The 15669-nt window shown below is 39.8% G+C and overlaps 1 protein-coding gene across 1 annotated transcript; it reads right to left on the reverse strand.

Annotated features, from left to right (window-relative positions):
* Positions 1–10366: 10366 nt before the first annotated feature.
* LOC137732345 (uncharacterized protein C24B11.05-like) lies at positions 10367–12878 on the reverse strand. Its single transcript, XM_068471656.1, has 7 exons — positions 12708–12878; positions 12548–12613; positions 12361–12458; positions 12150–12275; positions 11785–11994; positions 11602–11667; positions 10367–10813 (listed from the first exon to the last, which is right to left on the reverse strand). Exons 1-7 carry the CDS (start codon positions 12751–12753, stop codon positions 10625–10627), a joined length of 801 nt encoding a protein of 266 aa, XP_068327757.1. The 5' UTR covers positions 12754–12878; the 3' UTR covers positions 10367–10624.
* Between the last annotated feature and the right edge of the window lie 2791 nt (positions 12879–15669).

Consider the following 15669-nt stretch of genomic DNA (forward strand, 5'->3'; position numbering starts at 1 on the left):
AAAGTAGCATAGGCAGATCTAGTCTTGTGAATAACCTGCAAATGAGACACTTTTTTGATTGAAAATAGCATTGCATCTCTCTTTCCAAATATTCCAACAAGTGAACGCCACTTGTGACAAAAGCCAAGTTTTATCTTGCCTACTGCCCATATTATTCACAATTAGAGAATGTAATCAATTACTAAAAGTATCAATTTCATTTTTATTCACCTTATAGTTAAGTTGGCCTCTGAACCAGACAAGTTCAACCAATGGGCATAGAAAAAACATATGCTTCATAGACTCATCCTGCTCATTACAAATGGGGCATATTGGTGAGGCAGCAACACGTCTCTTAAAGATATTCAACCTTGTGGCAAGAGCTCTATAAAGGACTCTCCACATAAAAGTTCAAATTTTAGGAGGGGTTTCCAACTTCCAAATACTTTTCCAGACTTGGCTATTGATTGATGCCATTAAGGAGGAATTTCGGTTTCAATTAGAAGACTCCTTACCATGTAACCAATGATAACCCGATTTCACCGTATAAGCACCTCTTTTCTCCAAAGGCCAAATAAATCTATCATTACAAGAAGGGTCCCCAATTTGTATATCTTTTATTTCATCAAGCTCCCTCTGAGAGATGCAAGAACTAATGGGTTAAAGATCCCATTCCTGAGAGGAAGGCCGGATTATAGAGGCAACTTTTTGGTTCAGGTTTACATTAGAATCCACACAAGGGTTGGGATGCCCATTTGGTAATGAAGGACTCCACCGATCCACCCATAGCCTTATAGTTTCACCATTCATCACCTGCCATTGAGCACCACCCAATAAAATCTCTCTCCCTTCCAGTAAGCTTGCCTAAGCCTACGAAGCCCTGCTTCCTTTTTTAGCTTCCAGAAATGATGAATTTATAAAGTATCTTGCCTTCATAACTCTAACCCATAAGGATTCTGGTTCCATCACCATTCTCCAACATTGTTTAGCCAACACAGCCACATTAAACTCCAGCAAATTCCTGAAACCCAAACCTCCCTCTTGTTTTGGCAAGCTAAAGACATCCCAACTCACCCAATGGATCTTTTTATCATCAACATTTTGTCCCCACCAAAATATAGCCACAAGAGAGTCAAATTCCTTGCAAATACTTGCAGGAAATTTAAAAATATTCATTGGGTAAACTGGTACAGCTTGGGCAACAGCTTTAATAAGTACATCATTTCCCGCATGTAACAACAACTTCTATTTCCAACCCTAGATTTTCCTTAATAAACGATCTTTGATATACCCCAAAGCTTGGCATTTAGACCTACCCCGAATTGTTGACATACCAAGATAAGTACCAAGGTCATCAACAATTGGCATCCCCAAAATAGCACCCAACTCTTCCCTTACATTTCTTGGGGTACTAGCACTGAAGTACACACTTGATTTACTGAGACTAACATGCTAGCCTGAAGCAGCACATTAAGCATTTAAAATCTGAGCAATGTTCCTACAATTTTGTTGACTGGCCTGGAGAAAAATCAAGGTATCATTCGCAAAGCACAGATGCGATATGCTTAGACTATTTGAGCTAATTTTAATTCCTTCAATATAATTCAAATCCATAGCTTTTTGAATGAGCAAAGAAAGAACATCACTTACAAACAAGAATGAATGAGCAAAGAAAGAAGCAAAGAAAGAACATCACTTACAAACAAGAAAAGGTAGGGTGAAGGAGGATCCCCTTGCCGAAGCCCACATGAAGGAAGAAATTTCCTGCCAAGCCTACCATTGATTACAACAGAGAAGTCAACAGTGACCACACACTTCATAATTAAATCAATCCATCTTCGATCGAACCCCATCTTGACCATAACCTCCTCCAAGAAATCTCACTCTACACGATCATAAGCTTTATTCATATCCAACTTTATACCTAATTCAAACTTTATTTTAGTTCTTCGTAATTTCATGAAATGGAAAATTTCATGGCCAATCAAAATATTATTTTCAATCTGCCGGCCAGCAACAAAAGCATTCTACATTGGAGAAATTAACGTCAGTAAGAGTGGTTTAAGTCGATTGGCAAGAATTTTAGAGAGTACCTTATAAGAAAAGTTGCCCAGGCTAATGGGTCTGAATTGAGCAACAGACTTCGGATTCGGAACCTTCGAGATCAAGACAAGCTGTGTAGAGTTTTTTTTTTTTGGGGCTAACCTCTCCATTCATAAAATTGTTGACTATTCCTTTAATCTCCTGCGAAGTAACATCCCAGTAGCAATGGTAGAATATGCCTTGAAATCTGTCAGGCCCAGGTGCTTTCATACCCCGCCACCCCCCGCCCCCCGCCCGCCCCCCCCCCCCCCCCCCCCCCCCCAACAATTTGAAATACTGCATCCTCAATCTCACTGTCAGTAATTAGACAAGTGAGAGTGAGATTCATCTCCATTGTCACCTTCTGATCCACACAATCAAGAAGTGAACCCCAATCTCTCGGCCCATCTGTGGCAAACAAAGACTTATAGTGCTCCTTAAATGTTTTCCTTATTTGATTTGCATTCTTGACCCACTGCCCATTACCATCCTTAATCTTCATAATCTTATTTTGTCTTCTTTTCTGCACAGTGGACTAGTGAAAGAAAGAAGTGTTAGCATCATCGCATTGCAGCCATTTAATTCTTGACCGATGCTGCCAATAACTTTATTCTTGCTCCCTTAATCTATCAAGATTTAAAGATACAACCTGAATTTGTTCAACATTTTTCCTTCCAATTCATTTGCAGCACACCCAACTGACCCGTTAATTCTTCAATTTCCACCCTCCTCCGTCTAAACTTTCTTTTGATCCATTCCTTCAATCTACCACAACATAAGTTAAGTTTCTTTTGCCATTTCAATAGCCAGTCTCCTTCACACTCCTCATCCCAACACTTTTTTACAATATCTCTACAATCGTCTTCTTTCGTCCAAAAAGCCTCAAATCTAAACCGGCATTTACCTCTAGCGGTCTCAGGTTCACAATTGACAATACGTGGGCGGTGATCCGATCCCATTACTAACCCGTGCGTAACTGCTGTATTTGGCCACCATTCTTGCCACTTCCCATTAATCAAACGTCTATCAATTATTTCTTCCACAATCTGCCCTTCCCTTGTACCTCTCCAAGTGAACTTGGGTCCATTAAAACCCAAATCAATTAATTCCGTCTTGTTCATAAAACTCTGTAAATATCTTGGACGATTAATTCTGACTTCTCTTCCTCCAGATTATTCATCCTCCCATAAGAATTCATTAAAGTCTCCTCCACACATCCACGGTAAATCACAAGGCCCAAATGTAGTTATCATCCACTTCCAAAAATCCTCCTTTTCATCTCTATATGGGGTTCCATATAAAGAATATTGTTTTGATCACTAATCTTTTTCATATATCAATGCTGCAATGGCAGCATGGTTTTATATACAAATTGCATATACACGCATGCATTAAACAATATTAAAGGTGGCAGATAAACAACAATAAAGGTGGCAGAAACCATGTGATTGTCTGGCTGGGATTATTCCTTCTGTTGTCCAGGTTGTACAGCAGATAGTTGAGTCCAGGTTGTACAGCAGGTAGTTGAGATAATGGACTGTGTTGTTATGATCCTTTCGGTTGCAGATTGCAGCGGGAAGGTTGTGGTTGAATTGGTGATTTATCCAAAATAGGTTTATCACACCCCCGCAAGCTGACAGGGCGTTGACGAACATGAAGCTTGGAGATAAGATAATGGAAGCGAACAGATGACAAACCTTTGGTTAAAAAATCGGCAATTTGGTCTGTGGTAGCCACATAACCAACTTCGATTTCCTTGCGAATGACCTTGTCCCGGATGTAGTGATAATCCACTTCAACATGGCGCATGCGAGCTTGATAAACGGGATTGGAAGCAACAACAATGGCGCTGATATTATCACACCAGAGACAAGGTGGCTGTAATGGAAGATATAGATCACGGAATAGATTGCGAAACCATGAGAGATGGGCAGAAGTATAGGCAAGTTGACGATACTCCGCCTCTGTGCTAGACCGTGACACTCCACGTTGCTTTTTCGAACTCCAGGAAATTAAATTATCGCCAAGAAATATGCAGTGACCGCCAGTGGAACGACGGTTATCAGGGTCGCCAGCGTAGTCAGCATCATCGAAGGCAGTTAGAGTGAGAGGACTGGATTTGTAAATTAAGCCATGATCATGTGTGCCTTTCAAATACCGTAATATGCGTTTGACTGCAGCCCAATGTGCAGTAGTTGGAGAGTGCATGTACTGACATACTTGGTTGACAGCGTAAGCAATATCAGGACGGGTAAAGAGAAGGTATTGAAGGGCACCTACAACACTGCGAAAAGAAGATCCATCGGAGAGGGGCTCACCATCATATAAACTCAAGTGTTTACCACTGGGAACTGGCGTTGAGATGGGCTTGGCGTCAGCCATATTAGTTTTCTGTAGAAGCTCCAAAATGTACTTGGATTGAGTGAGATAGAAGGCAGAAGGCGTCCGGGAAACCTCCATCCCCAAGAAGTAGTGTAAGGGCCCAAGATCTTTCATTGCAAAATGAGTACCAAGCTGCGTGATAAACTGAGACAAGTGAGCATTGGTGTTCCCTGTGATTAAAATGTCATCCACATAGATGAGAAGATAAAGGATTGTTGAGCCATCAAAATAGGTGAAGAGAGACGAGTCAGCTTGGGAAGCAGTGAAGCCCAACTCTTCTAGTTTCTGGGAAAAACATTGAAACCAAGCACGGGGTGCTTGTTTCAAACCGTATAGGGACCTTCGAAGTTGACACACATGAGAGGGAAACTGTGGATCAATGAACCCTGCAGGTTGGCGCATATAAACTTCCTCATTCAAGGTGCCATGAAGGAAGGCATTTTGAACATCAAGCTGGCGGATAGGCCACTGAAAGTGAAGAGCAATAGAGAGAATGAGCCGAATGGTGGCATGGGTGACCACCGGACTGAAGGTTTCGCAGAAATCAATGCCTTCTTGCTGATGAAAGCCATTTGCAACTAGTCTAGCTTTAAAACGCTCGATGGAACCATCAGAGTTCTTTTTTATGCGATACACCCATTTATTTGGTAACATATTCATAGAAGACTTGTAGGGTACCAAAGTCCAAGTGCCTGTACGCTATAAAGCGTTAAATTCATCTGCCATTGCTTGGCGCCATTGGGGAGACTTATTGGCCTGGGAGAAACATGTGGGCTCAACCAAAGTATTAGTAACAGTAGTGATGCAAGCATATCGGGGATTTGGTTTTCGAATTCCTTGTTGACCACGCGTGATCATGGGATGAGTGGATGGAACAGTGTGAGAAGTGGTGTTGGCAGGTTCAATATTCACGTGAGTAGTGGGAGTTGGTGGGTGAGAATGGGAGTCTGGGGTAGAGGATGAAAGGATAGTATGGGAGGCCGGGGTAGGGAGCAGTAGGGAGTGGGAAAGAGAAGGGGTAGGGTGCAGGGGAGAGGGTGAGGTTACGACAAGGGAATGAGGTGTCCGTGGGGTCGAACGTGGTGGGGTGTACTGGAAGGTATCAATGGGCAGGACATGGTCCAACTGACTAGGTTTTGACAAGGTCGGAGTAGCAAGGTCTGTATAGGGAAAACTCTTTTCATTGAAAATGACATGACGAGACAGAAAATACTTGCCAGTGGTAGGATCATAACATTTATAACCTTGATAATTTAATGAGTATCCTAAGAAAATGCATTGTTTTGATCGAAACTTAAGTTTAGTATCAGTGTATGGACGTAAATAGGGAAAACAAGCACAACCAAATACTTTGAGAAAATCATACTGGGGTGATTTTGAAAACAGTTTTTGGAAAGGGGAGACGCCATTCAAGATTTTGGTGGGAAGACGATTAATGAGATAATTTGCAGTGTGAAAAGCGTTATCCCAGAAAGTGTGAGGAAGAGACGCATGAGCAAGTAAAGTTAAGCCAATTTCAACAAGATGACGATGTTTACGTTCTGCGAGACCGTTTTGCTCGGGATGATGAGGACAACTGAGTCTATGATGAATGCCATGTTGAGAGAAAAGGTGTTTAAAAGAGGAATTGACAAACTCTCCTCCACCATCAGATTGAAAAAATTTAATTTTGGTGTTGAACATATTTTCTGCAAGCTTTTTAAAATGAACAAAGGTTTGAAAAACATCAGATTTTAACTTTAAAGGATAGAGCCATGCATAACGAGAAAAATCATCCACAAAAACAACATAATACTTGTAACCATTAATTGAATAAGAAGGAGAAATCCATACATCGGAATGTATTAATTCCAAAGGACACGATGACTGGGAAGAAGATAAATTAAATGGCAACTTATGACTTTTGCCAAGGGGACAGGATGAACAAAAGTCGTAGGTTGCATTACCAGTTAAAGGTAATTTATTTTGGGAAATTAGACGACGTAAAACAGAAATTGCAGGGTGACCTAACCTAGAATGCCAAATAGCATCCGACACTCTAACACCAACAAATGCAGAGACTCCATGGTTGACCACAGAAGAACTTGAAAATGGATAAAAACCATTTTTACTCCGGCCGTGCAAAAGCATCTTCCCCGTTTGAAGGTCCTGAACACGGTAGGAATTGGGATATAAGGTCAGTGAACAATGGTTGTCTTTGGTAAATTGATTGATGGAAATAACATTAGTAGAAGCATTAGGGCAGTGAAGGGTGTTGGGAAGGGTAAATGAGTGATTGGGTGTGTGAAGAAAAGAAGTGCCAACATGAGAAATGTGCAAACCTGATCCATCCACCACGCCATTAACATTGTCAGTGCCATTGTAGGGACGAGGATTCGAAACCTGATGTAAATCATTGGTGATATGTGCATTGGCTCCAGAGTCAAAAAGCCAGTTTTGAATGCCAGAGGGAGAGGCAGATGCCGGAGACGGTGCAGCAGCAGCATAAGCTTGGAGACGTGGAGCAGGAACACGTCCTTCATAGGCCATATTAAGGCGATTGAAACAATCGATTGCAGAATGGCCGTGACGACGACATATTTGGCATTGGATACGGCCACCAGATTGGGTTGGAGAAGGAGGAGCACCAAGAACGCCATCATGAGGTTGTCGGGGTGGAGTGGCATAGTGGTCTTGGCCTTGAGGACGAGGAGGAAACTGGCCACGGCTGCCATTGAAGTGACCACGGCCTCCGCGAGGAGCACCGCGACCACGGGAAGAGCCTGAACGACCTCTTCCAGCAACAAGGGCAGTGGGCCCATTTTCAAACATAGTATGAAGCTTTTGACGTCTCTCTGCACCAAGAAGAAGAGCCTCCAAGGCACTGTAATTGATGGCCTCATCCCGTGCTTGTGCAGAAGCAACAGTACTCTCATAAGCAGGCCCAACATTATTTAAAATAATGGCAACAAGATCAGAGTCAGTCACAGGAGAACCAGAGAGGGAGAGAGTGTCAGCAAGACAATTAATACGATCAAAAAACTCAGCAATAGAGGAATCACCACGATGGGTATTCATAAGCTCACTACGCAATTGGAGGAGGCGGCCAGTAGACTGAGAAGTATACCTGTCACGTAAACAAGTCCATGCAGAAAGAGAACTGGTCTTACCAATAAGAGAGGCAAGAACTGTGGGATGAACCGAACTGTTGATCCAAGAGAGAACCATAGCATCGTGCTGAATCCATGCATCAAAGTCAGGATTGGTTTTATCAGTGAGTTGGCCAGCATCGTCCTTTAAGAAGGCAGGAGGACATGAGTTGGTTCCATCGACAAAAGACACCAGATTCCTGCTGCGAAGCAAGGGCAACATCTGGGCATGCCATAGGGGATAGTTAGTACGATCCAACTTGATAGTCAGAAAGTTGAAAGCATTTGGAAGAGAGGGATGGGAGGGACTTGAACTGGACGCCATGGGAGAGGAAGAAAAAAAAAATAAAGCTTTTGGTCGTTTAGACTGTCAGCTCTGAGATACCATAAAGAATATTGTTTTGATCACTAATCTTTTTCATATATCAATGCTGCAATGGCAGCATGGTTTTATATACAAATTGCATATACACGCATGCATTAAACAATATTAAAGGTGGCAGATAAACAACAATAAAGGTGGTAGAAACCATGTGATTGTCTGGCTGGGATTATTCCTTCTGTTATCCAGGTTGTACAGCAGATAGTTGAGTCCAGGTTGTACAGCAGGTAGTTGAGATAATGGACTGTGTTGTTATGATCCTTTCGGTTGCAGATTGCAGCGGGAAGGTTGTGGTTGAATTGGTGATTTATCCAAAATAGGTTTATCACCATAGACCCACGTAACACGAAATTGGCATTGAGAGCCATTCAAGCAAATGTACGAATCAATAACAAAGTTGGACGAAAAAGAGATTCTAACCTCCAGACCATCATCCCACCAAACACTAATTCCCCCTGCAATACCAACCGGTGGAACATCAAAACCATTATTATATCCCATTTTCCGACGAAGAACTGCAATTCTATGATTTTTCATCTTAGTTTCAGATAGAAAAATCATAGCGGGTCTATGTTATGCAAGTAAGAATTTGTAAATTTTTTCCTAAAGAAAAAAGAATTTGTAAATTTTTTCCTAAAGGAAAAAGAATTTGTAAATTTCTATTTTTATCAGTCAACTTGGTTAATTAATTTTTTATTTTTATTAGTTGTTACGTTCCTCAACTGAAAGTTCCCTTCGGTTCACCGATTTCCGCAAATATGACACGTTGAATTTAAATCAAATACTTTTGAGAAAGAAGCCCTTGGGATTAGCTCAAGTACAAACAAAAAAAATGAAAAAACGAGTTAGAATTATGATAGATTTAAGTTCGATTGCATATATATGGTAGCGGTGCAATTTGGACGCGTTAGATGGTCCACTCAATTCTAAATCAACATTCACAATTTGTGTTTGGGTTGGATTCAGGTTCATACAAGTTTATTTGGGTTCAAGTTTCAATTGGGATTGAGTTCGGATTTACTTGTGTTGGGTTTAGGTTTGCTTAATTTTATCGAGTTTAATTTTATAACAACTTATTTTGCAAGATTTTTTAAATTTTGAATCAACAACATCAATACTATATGGAGATCATTTCTAATTATTCAACCATGCGAAGTTGAAAAAAGATTACAAAAAGAATATCAAAGTTTCAACTTAAAGAAACATAAAAGCAACATCATCATTCATTTTTCAAATAAAGATCAACAACAAACCTTAATTATAGTTATCTCAAAACTTGTACCTAGCTTATATAATATGAAGCTGGATAAGTAACATGTGCATGAGAGAATTTAGATTAGAAATCAGGTTGGTTTTGGGTTGACATGAGTGGACAAGACATCAACCCAACCTAACTCAGTAAATGATCTAGTTAATATCAGGTTGAGTTTGGGCAGGTTTTTACTTCCATTCTAATCTACCCGAACGAGTTTAAAATTGAATTGGGCATGGGCAGATTCTTCCTTATATCATTTAACAAATACGGAGACCCACCCAATGTCACTGGTTTGAGTATCACGTGATGAAATTAGGGTTCCACTATAAAATCAATTGACAATATGGGGAGTAGCCCAAAACCATATAAGCACATAGCAAACCTTGTCCCTCACCGATGTGGGATAACTCTCAACATCATGTTGGGACTAAGTATATTGAAAGGCACAAAGTGTGCAAACATTTACATAAATCTTTTAAGTGTATCGCTAAAATTGTGTTATATAAAAATTGGATAGTAAATATATCCATAAGAGGAGTTTGATGTTGTCATGACGCTTTTGTTAGGGGAACTAAACATAAAATATGTGATAATAAAGGTGGTAACTTTCTCAAAGTTGATTGTGACAAAGTTAAATATTTGTTAACTAAGCTAGTCAAATGACTAAGGGTTTGTTTGGATATGCTTTTAAAATAACTAAAAGCACTTTTGGTGAAAATGTTTTTGAAATCAATCTTTAGTAAAATGTAAGTAAATCCTAGAAAATCACTTAAAGTGCTTCCTGGAAGAAGCACATAATTGATACTTCTTACATAAATCACCTAAAGTACTTTTGGAACCCAAAAACAATTTCTCTAAAAGCGCTTTCAACCATTTTAAAAGACATCCAAACGAACCCTAAAATATTTATTCGACTAGCCACTACTTTCAACAATACTAACTATATTAACTTAAGTGAAAATATTTTAATATTATTTTTACTAAAACATCAACCCATACGAACAGAACAAAATAAACCTTATAAAATTGCCACTACAAAATTCTCGATCGAATCACAAACAATTTTTTTTTTTTTTTTAAGAGAATGTTAAAGATTTAGAATCCTAAACGCAGTCATTGAAGAGGAAACTGACTCTATCCATTAGGTCAATTTACTGCTTACATAAACCTTTTTACCTTAAATTAAAGGACTATTATTTACTGGTACATTGCATAGATACACTTTGGATTTGGGAATATACACTTGAGGATATCCTCATACGCACAACCCATAATAATTGACATATTATGAACACATTTAGACATAATTGAGAAAAATATGTACAAAAGCATATCCCAAGCATAACAGGCTAACCCAAATCCAACCAAAGCCAGCAGCAAAAAGATCTGGAAAGGTGGACGACTGAGTGAACTCCGTCAAGCTCCGACAGCTGTGGCGGTGAGGACGGAATCGAGCTCGATGTCGCTTCGGGTGCGGCTGATCCTTTGGTTGCTACCATCCTTTGCGCCGCTTCCTCCCACCCATACTTCTGATATTGCTTGTGCCATGTTGTTCACATTCTCTAACACGTAATCTGCTTCCTTGCTTTTCACAGTTTTTCCAACCTTCATTTCAAAACAACAAAACGCAATATAAATTAGTACCTAACCGACCATTTTAAGAAAACCTTACAATATTATTCTAAGAAGATACAATCTGACCAAACACAACATGATAACTTAGTACCAAATTGACCATTTTAAGAAAACCTTACAGTACACGAACTTAGAGGATTCTTTCTTGCCAAACAATCCACATGTTATTTTATGAAATACAGCATTCTTAGCTTAAGACGATGGCTTGGTAAGGGCATTGGTTTTATGAGTGTGTTCCAAAAAGTGCGAGTTGTCATGTTTTGAGTCACAAATTAATTAAACTTGTGACATGTTCCAACGTTAAAAAAAGAGACATGTCAGTAGATTATGAGGCAATTAGGTCAAGCATATCATTTTACATAATTTTCTAATGAAAAATAAAATTTGGAATAAAAAATTTCTTTGTATTAGTACAAATCTCAGTTGTTAAACTGTTCATAATATACTTGAACAAAGTCATTAAATATGCGACTTATCGATCTGATGTTGATGACATATTGAAAACTTATTATTTCAGCAATTAAGATAAAAAAATAATCATTTCAGTAATTAAATTGAAAAATAATTATCTTGAGCAATTTTGTGGAGGTCGTACTTTTATATGTGGAACAAAATTCTGGTCATAAAAACCAAAAATGATGAGCGGGGGATCAAAATTCCAAACTATTGTAACACTGTTTCACATATTATACAATATTTATTTATATAACTACCAAAAGATAATCTAAAAACAGAAATTTTAAAAATTAGTTAAGTACCAAAACGGTGCGTAGACCAACAGCTTTCCCCGCGGCGACGTTACGCACGTTGTCATCGAGAAACAGCTGTAAGAAAACAAAAACGCGTTGTCAAAATCTCCCAACAACTTCATCGTTCATATTATCACACAACAAACTGACCAACCAAACGAAATTATAATTAAATGTACATCTCGGCCGTACCGTGCGGCGAGGATCGACCTCCGCAGCCCGGAGCGCGATCTCCATGGCCTTTATGGACGGCTTCAGGACCACCGGGAACTCGTCCGGCTGAGTCGAACTTGGAAGGTTTGGGTTCATTGTCTCGAAGCATATGATCCGATCGAAGTACTCCTCCACTCCCAGACGTTCCAACACCTTCACCGCGTGCTTCCGGTCCGAATTCGTAAATATCTGCAACATTGGTTCATGTTTCATCATCTACTTCTTCCAACTTTTATAAATTTTACAGTTTCGTGGGTTTTTTTTTTTTTTTTTTTTTTTTTTTAAATTTTCACACACAATAAAATACTTATACTAAACTACGATTCTGTGAACTTTGAGCTTACGATTTTTCTTTGCGAGATGCTGCGGAGGAGGTCTCGGAGCAGAGGGTCGGGTTTGATCCGATCGTATGGCAGCCTTCCATGCACGACGTCGTGGTAATCGTCGGCGTCGATGTCGTACCCCAACGCCTACAAAAGAAAGCAACAAATTACAGAAAATTCTTTTATTTTTAATTGTGCGTAAAATTAAAAAGAAAATTAATGATGAATTTACTCGTAAGCCAGCGAGGGAGCTGCCGTATTTTTTGAAAAGCTCAACGCGAAGGCCGGACGCCTTGCTCTCTGGGAATCCGCATTTTTCAACGAGAAAATCTGCAATCAAAGATAAAAACTAAATTAAATATTAAATTACGAGTTTAATTAAATTTGAATTATTGATTTTGTTATTTTTGTTTTCGCACCATCGATGTTCTTCTTGCAAGCTTCACCGAGTCCAAGGTTGGAAGAGTACAGAGTGTCATCCAAATCTGTGGAAATTAAACAAATTAAGCGATAGTGATTATTGTCATCAAAGATTGATTACGAGCTTGAGAAACGAGATAATTATCAAGTAATGCATACCGAAAATGATGGAATCAAAAGGAGAAGAGGAACTGCGGGAATCCATGGGAAGCTTAGAGAGACGAGAGCTGAAATCGAATTTCAAAAAAGTAAAAAACTTGTAACTCAACCGGTTAAGAAGGCCGTAAAAATTAAGGTTTATTTTGCTTCTACAAATCACGAAATACAATGGGGGAGAAGTGAGAGCGCTTGGACGAAGAGGATGGGAAAGGAATTATTTATAGGGGCAGAGTGGGAGGGAAAAGTGGGGCAAGGACAGGTGGGTTCTGCTCATAGGATAAATTTAATTATTTTTTTACTTAAAAATGAATATTAATATGGATGTGGATAGAAAGGATGAGATGGATGAAAGACTGTTGCTGACTCAGGCCACCGCGTCTGGTCGAAGATTCCAAGGACAGTCGGGGAAACTTTTTTGACAAAATTGCCCCCGTGATCCATCACGTTGCAAAGAGACTAGTAATTTTTGTTTTTAATTTTTTTTTTTTTACAAGCAACAATACATAGATAGATTTCATTAATACAAACTAAATTTACAAGAGTAGTTAAATGGCTACATATTTTCTAATGATCAATTTTTGATCTGGAGTGAAATTCTCATAATCAACAAATGATATAAAACCCTTACATGACTACCACACATAAGAACTAGTTGCAAACGATATAATCTGTCACAAAAAGACGATAAAGTCGACAAATTAGGCATTGGATGCACACATTAGTCACTGCTAAATAGCGAGGCCACATCACACCGTAGAGGAAATAGCGAGGCAACAACACTCGCCGAAGTGACACAACACAAAACATTAAACAAAACTTACTAATCTGAGAAGGCAACCACCAGCTAAATTGACTCCAAGACACCGGCAACACCGCTTCTAGGTATATCTATAGTATCCATCAGAGGGGCTCCCACAAATATGTTCAGGTAAGGCAACTCAATCGCGGGTCTCCACTCAGGAGAACAAATCGTAGAAGGTGGATCCAACCCACTACAACCCTAAATCTTGCCAAAACCTACAAATCTAGCCTAAAAGAAGCCCGTGCTTAGGAAGAACTGTGAGAGGGAGTGGGAGGCGCGAGGTAAGGGAAAATGAGGGGGAGAAGGGCAAAGCAGGAAGAAGGGAGGCAGGGCACCCGCCCCGGGGGGGGGGGGGTGTGGAAGAGAGGGGGTAAGGGAAACGAAGGAGTAATGGTGGCGCAGTGTGTGGGAGGGGAAGGAATAGACGACAATAAGGACTGGACTGAGGGGGTAAAGGGTTGACACGAACCCTAAGCCGGAGCAAGAGGCTTACTACTGTGGGTTTTCAGATCTAGGGTTTTTGGAGGGATATACTTAGAGAGATTAAGGAGGGTACGGTTTTTGCGGACCGAGAGTAAACTTTTTTTCTTGTGATTATGATACGTTCATCTAATTGAGTGTTAATTGAAATCCGGATATGTAAACTTTTGGTTATGTCACGAAATCGATTAGTTATGAGAAGAATAGTGACAAAAATCATTTTTTTATTGAGAGGGGTTCTTTTGTATTTGATAAAGTTTATTCCTTTTCTTTGCAATTGTTACCTATCTTGATTCGTATCATAGTCTTGAGAAACAAATCTAGGGTCAAGTTAAATTACTTCTACTATTGTAAAGTTAAAAGAAACTTATAAGACCATGTCGTGCCAATGAATCATTTGAGCATGTATATGTTTTCGATGTCATCGAACTAGACTAATGAGTTACTATAATTGTATCATCAATGAATAAATTTTGTATTAATACATTTACATTTGTCTGAATTTATAGGTACAATTCTTTTCAACAATCTAGAAAGAGGGATGCTCAGAACTTTCTCGTTCTACTTTTCATCTCTTTTCTTGTCATCTTGCATTGTTGCTTGATGATCGAACAACCTACTTTCTAGATCACCAGTTTAAATTAAGGTGAGCACAGGCTGGGCCAAGCCTAAATTTCAAGGAACCAGACCTTACCTGTTTTAGTTTGTAATGGGGCTGGCCGGGCCAAGTAAAGGGATTTTGAGTCTTAAAACCGGGCCTAACCTGGCTTGTTTCAAACGCCCGATTCACGACGGGTCCACAGTTCCTATTACATTTATTTTTTCATCAGTACAGAATAGACGACTTTATTCAAGTTGTCTTCCTTAGTTGCCAAGCAACCGTTTTCTTTGTCACAACCAGATGGCGCCGAAAAACCCAGATGCAACAATAGCTAGATGGCACCAGAAAACCCAGATGCAACTCGGACTGTTCAAGTTGTCTTCCTTCATTGTCATCTTCATCGATCTAGAACCATAAAACCCATCCAACCAACGCAAAATCAGAACCGTAAAACCCAACAACGCCCACAAAATCCCAAAACCCGAAAACGCAAACTGACCAAGCCAAATCGAGTCCCGTTATACTTAAACGCCTTATACCATTGCATCGTCTTCTTCGTCACTATTTGTGCTGCTCATGCATATTTGATTCAACTTTTGGATGGTTGGAGAAATTGCAATCGATGGAGATGGGAGGGACCTTGATCGACAGAGATGGTGGTCAAGTGGGAGAGACCTCGATCGACGAAAATGTGACGAACTTGATTGACGAAGAACATACATAGACGAGAATGGAGCAACGACAAATGGACAAAGTCGTGAGGTCTGACAGTTGAGAGTCGTGAGAGTTAGATTGGGAAAGAGAGATCGAGAAAATCTCAGTTCAAATAAAGTCTTAAAGTCTATGTGTTGTGTTTGTGTGTGTGTGCTTGTGTCCTTAAATATTGGACCCGCCCCGCAATTTATAAGAACCTGCCCCGCCTCGCCCCCGTTTTTTGTATAAATGACCCACCCCAAACCCATCCTGAATGCTTGTACTTGCCCCGACCTGCAGGTCCATGACCTATTTGCCCACCCTTACTTTAAATATCAACTTGCCAAACAAAAAATTGTTTAATCGTTTGATTATGTTGTTAAAAT

The sequence above is a fragment of the Pyrus communis genome, chromosome 4 (genome assembly GCF_963583255.1).
Source record: "Pyrus communis chromosome 4, drPyrComm1.1, whole genome shotgun sequence".
In the NCBI taxonomy this organism is placed as follows: Eukaryota; Viridiplantae; Streptophyta; class Magnoliopsida; order Rosales; family Rosaceae; genus Pyrus; species Pyrus communis.

Excerpts from the sequence above, each read along its gene's own strand:
- LOC137732345 (XM_068471656.1), bottom strand. The coding sequence starts at position 12,753 with ATGGATTCCCGCAGTTCCTCTTCTCCTTTTGATTCCATCATTTTCG. Across the intron at positions 12,276-12,360 it reads GCTCCCTCGCTGGCTTACGA|GCGTTGGGGTACGACATCGA; the intron begins GTAAATTCATCA and ends TTTCTTTTGTAG. Across the intron at positions 11,668-11,784 it reads AGGTCGATCCTCGCCGCACG|CTGTTTCTCGATGACAACGT; the intron begins GTACGGCCGAGA and ends GTTTTCTTACAG.